The sequence below is a fragment of the Cystoisospora suis genome (genome assembly GCF_002600585.1).
Source record: "Cystoisospora suis strain Wien I chromosome Unknown contig_9926, whole genome shotgun sequence".
NCBI classification, from domain to species: Eukaryota; Apicomplexa; class Conoidasida; order Eucoccidiorida; family Sarcocystidae; genus Cystoisospora; species Cystoisospora suis.
In genome coordinates, this window is record NW_027162700.1 from 1 (window position 1) to 4,823 (window position 4,823).

At 51.3% G+C, this 4,823-nt stretch overlaps 1 protein-coding gene across 1 annotated transcript; it reads right to left on the reverse strand.

Moving 5' to 3' along the window:
- Positions 1-990: 990 nt before the first annotated feature.
- CSUI_011152 (uncharacterized protein) lies at positions 991-4,807 on the reverse strand. The gene has a single exon (XM_068071253.1). The coding sequence runs from the start codon at positions 1,281-1,283 to the stop codon at positions 1,011-1,013; it is 273 nt and encodes a 90-aa protein (XP_067916771.1). The 5' UTR covers positions 1,284-4,807; the 3' UTR covers positions 991-1,010.
- Between the last annotated feature and the right edge of the window lie 16 nt (positions 4,808-4,823).

Sequence of the window (4,823 nt, forward strand, 5' to 3'; positions counted from 1 at the left end):
AGTCGAGTATTATCCATGCATACCAGGCGTAAAAAGCGTTCATCCAGATACTAAACAGGTGCCAGGCCAACAATGATCCAATCAGTGGATTCCGTGCTTGACTTCGACAACGCGCGTCGGCCGACGAGAATACCGTAGGTTTGGGGCCCGTGAAGCCGGTTGGTACGTGGTTCCGGAGCAGACGCTAGTGTAAGCAGGCATGCGAAGGAGCAGACCGTATTCTGTATTTTGTCGTGTGCATGCGAAGGAACAGAACGTATTCTGTACTATGTTGTGTGCCACGGGTAGGTGACTGAGAGGCCGGATCGTCACCAGCGCGTGAAGCGTGAACCAACGACCTGGTTGTGGCAGGGATGTTTGCTCGCCTTTCTGTCGTATCCCTAGGGCACGGGCGCCCCACATCGTGCAGTGTCACAGCATCTTGTCGCCCACGTTGCTAGCTCCTTACAGCTGTTCGGGGTGCAATTCTATCCCCCATTGCCAAGAGAACACAGCACGATCTCTTCCGTACAGTCCCCACCGAGGGCGGAGGAAGTACTGTGGTGCTTCAGACACTGTGTTCGGTGATCGCCTATCCTACGCGCGAAGAGCGGCACGCCGCACGGAAACATGCCACTCTCGGAGCTTCCGGAGTATTTATTCAGCTACTTCCTGCTTTCTCCACGGAATTGGTCAGATACCTGAGCAGCCGCAGAACTCCCCTAACGCGGGCTCTTCTGCAGGCCTTGGGGAGAAGAGCGGTCTCATTTCGCCTCGACCATGTGTATTACCTGGCGGCCGCGTACCAACTGCAACTGGAACACCGTTGTTCGCTCCCCGGGAGAACTACGTCAGGGAGAAACTGAACGCCACAGCTCACCTTCTGGGCACGGTCGCGAAAACCGTCCATCTCACGACGGCGACAGCTCCGCTTTGAAAGGATGCTGCTACGGACCACACTAACACCGATATACTCGATGCATCCGAGTCTGTATACGGGAAGACGCGTTTTCGACACTATATTGCACACGTTAGAACCGTGAGGACATCTGCGACACAAAAAGCCACCTTTTCGCAGACTGACGGTACAGGAACGAAAACTGCCAGCGTCGGCCACAAACGCTGCTTGACCGTGACAAGTTTCCAAGCCCCTGTTTTGGGCCACCCGTGCACCCTGCACTTGGGCGGCCCCGGAACATCAACCAGAACACTTCAGTCTCATCGTACCAATGAACGGTTGTCAGTCCCGACACTCTTGCTGCGCACCGAACGGCGAGATACAAAAAGCACCTTCTGGTGATCATCCTGCCGCTGAGAATCCTGAACGCCACCACTAGCTGTGCCTCTTGTCAGAGGGCCACCAGCAGAAGTTCGCGACAACCATGTCTGAAGAACAGCGACACCTTTTCTCCCAAAATCGACCGCCTGACAGTTGTTTGGGGAGGACACCTTAGTCCTACGTGCTTTCACCCATGATCTAAAACTCTGCGTTCGGCCCGCACGGCAACTCGACACCGTGGGGCCCGGTGGTTACGATGACAAACTCTTCAGGAGAGGTTGGACCTCCGCGCGTTTCGGCAGAAACGACGCACCATCAGTGACGTAACTTCACCTATGGCTCAACAAAATAGATTTAACGCAGGAGCCTGACAAAGCACCTTCATGATACATAACTTCAGGCACCCTCCACCTGAGGATGATTCCACACAAAACTTCCTGCGCTGGGAAAGTATCCAATCCTCGCTTTCATAGCCGTCACACGCTGCGTACGCTGCGGTCCCGGCACCAGTCGCACAATCGGTTCTTCCGGCTTCAGTCCGTCGCAACGTTGGAGAGAAATACTCGCCTTCCCCACATCACCCTCTCTCACACACGGACTTCACCTACTTGGAACCAAAGCTGCAGCAGTGGCTCGGTTTCCAAGAGCGAGAGATTGAATATCATGAACAAATGAAGCGAACCAAAGGAATGAACCCCCGCTTTTGGGACGCCCCGCTGTGAAGGAGCATACAGGGCCTTCTTCTGTGCATCGGTCAGTCATCCAGGCCCTCCAGTCTTTTCCCAGGAGACACTCCGCCTACACGGACGTCTCGCGGCTATTTCTGAAACTCACTGAACAGGAAAACCGTCTCTGGCGCTCACTGTCTCCGATTTTCTCCGTGGAAATCAGACCTGAGGCCTCCTCCGTTAGGAGCTGCGGCGGGTCCTGAATCGCCAGTCAAAGGCCTGTGCTTGCGGAGCTACCACTATTACTCCGGCTTCTACACACAATACGACAAAACCGCCTTCTTCTGTCACGGCCGCCAAGGGCGGCTTATTCCCGCACAACTGGTACATTGCTAACGTACTCATCACATTTTTCTCTAAATTCCCAACACCAGCTTTCCTGCGCCCCTGAACCCACCGAATACAGGCCAGCAAAAAGAAAAATCTCCGGGCTCTGTGGGGGCTTCGCTCTCAGAAAAAAGCACACAGCTCAAAACCCGCCCGCCCTCCCCGTCTATTCTCGTCAATGACAAACTAACCAGTCCGAAAGAGCACTTGCGTTAGTTGCTGTTTCGCAACAAAGAAAAAGAAAAACGTATTAATCACTTTACGAACGATCGAGCATTGAGGAAAAACAACCAAAGGACCAGAAAAAAAACGCCCCTAGCCAACATCGTCACCGTCACCATCAAAGTCTCATCATCAAAGCGCCGCACAAAGTTCACGGCCAAGTCATCGCATTCTCAAAAAAAAAAACAAAACAACACTAGCAGACAGCTGGTCGGTCTTTCCACTGAAGAACACGATCGGTGCATTATTTCTTTGGTTCTTTTCTTCGCTCTCCACTGCATCGTCCATTCTGACAGAATACCGAAGAACAAGGAAGAGGCTGACACCCTAAAAGACACTGCGGCTGTCTTGATCGATTCTTAACTGAATTAGGCTTTTAAATCCTCTTCAAAGTTCCCCCAAACTCTATGATGACTAAGTCCTTGTATCATATGGTCTCACTGATAAGCCAACGCTTTTCGCACATCCTCCAGGCCCACACATCGTGAGCTTTTTCTTGATTCCTTTCTCTTTTTCTTTCCTAGTCAAAAAACACCTCCGTACGGAGACAGAGTTCCTGAGGCTCTCCCGGGAGCAGTGAAGAAAGGAACAGATGGGTGACGGCCATCTACTTGTCTCTCGCTTCCTTCTTACTATCGTTAACACGATCTACTTACTCTACAGGACTGAGGAACTGGCTACCATGCAAAAAGAAACGATGAGAGATGAAACTGAGCCACCGTGACAGCGCAGACAAACCTGCCTACTACAGCCCGACAATCAGGAAAGAGAATAACACTAATATGCCGAGTGAATCATCATCATCACCATCTCGTTAGCACCCTGTCTTTCTCTCGGGCAGAATCGCTTGATAACGGCTACGCCCCAACTCGGGGTGAAGGATGATGCGAGACAGATAACAATAATACAATTATATATTTCTACCTATCTCTCGACTCATCATTCATTCACTGTATCGACTAGCATACTGCCAAAAAGCATTCTTAACACAAAAGAATTGTATGGAGAGACGGCGAAGACGAAGAGGAGTAATATACAAGGCACAACATGCCAAGAGAGACTCCATACTATTACGGTTGGCGATCTGCCAGAAGAAAGGAGGGGGGGGGGGGACAGACCCGTAAGAATCGAGAAATAGTTACCGCTGAACAAAGACGTGCCCTCAGAGTCCGGCTCACGGGCTCAGTCCCAGGACTACTGCCTGGCGGTTTCAGCTTGACACTGACGTCTCATTCTTACTTCAGTAGATTCGTGGCTGCACGCATGCACGAACACTGCACTGACTGACCCAGTCAGCGGAGTAGCTGTGATTAAGAAGCTTTACTAAAAGCGAAAGGCAAATAAGCCTTACAAATAAATGTATTACAAACCTTGTGGATATAGACAAAAACGGGCACACAAAGAGGCGTGGTAGACGAGACTTCACGCTGTGTGTCACGAGCTGTCGTCATATATACGCCTGCTTGTACATTCTACCTCATACATAAGTAGAGGGATCACCTATACCCATACGGTGTAGGTGTGACTTATGAGCCAAGACCCCCTTACCTACTCGCATTACGTACGGACACCAGTGAAAATTTCGGCACTCCCGCACTACGTATACTTTTGCTGTACAGACACATCTGTATGTATGAAGTCTGCATACAGCACCAGTGTTTTGAGCTATCTACAAACGTGTAGGCACCTGCCTTACGTGCTGCCTCCCCCCCTTCTTCCTGACCTCCGACAGAAACAGCTTTACCGTCTTCGTCTCCGTGAAGAAGCCTCTTCTTCCTCACTACCAACTATGGGTTGGAGCTATCCCCTGTACCGGAGTGACAAAACAATGCCTACTCAACTCTCTCTTTCCAACGCTTACAGCAGCACTGCTGCTGCCACTTCTGAACATGCATGGTGGGAAACGACCTCGCATGCATGCCCGCTACTACTAGTCCTACACCCTTCATACTCCATCTTCCCACGGCTACACAAAACAATGCATGGAGCACACGTGAATGGCCCCTCCCCATGAAACCTCTCCTTTGCAACAAGCTTCGTTCACACCCACTTCTTACTATGCCTCATCGGCAAACTCCCGTCGGTCTGCCCCCCATGTGTCTGTTCGCCTATCCCCCCCCCTTCCTCCTCAGCGCCATCAGAAAACATAGCCACACACCTGGAAAGAAATTCGACAGAAATGACCGACCTCTCAATCAAGGCCAGTGCGTATGTACTCCATGTGGGAAACAGGTAGGTAAATTCACCCTACACACGCTAATTCTCTGCTTTCTGTTGTTCCCCCCCCC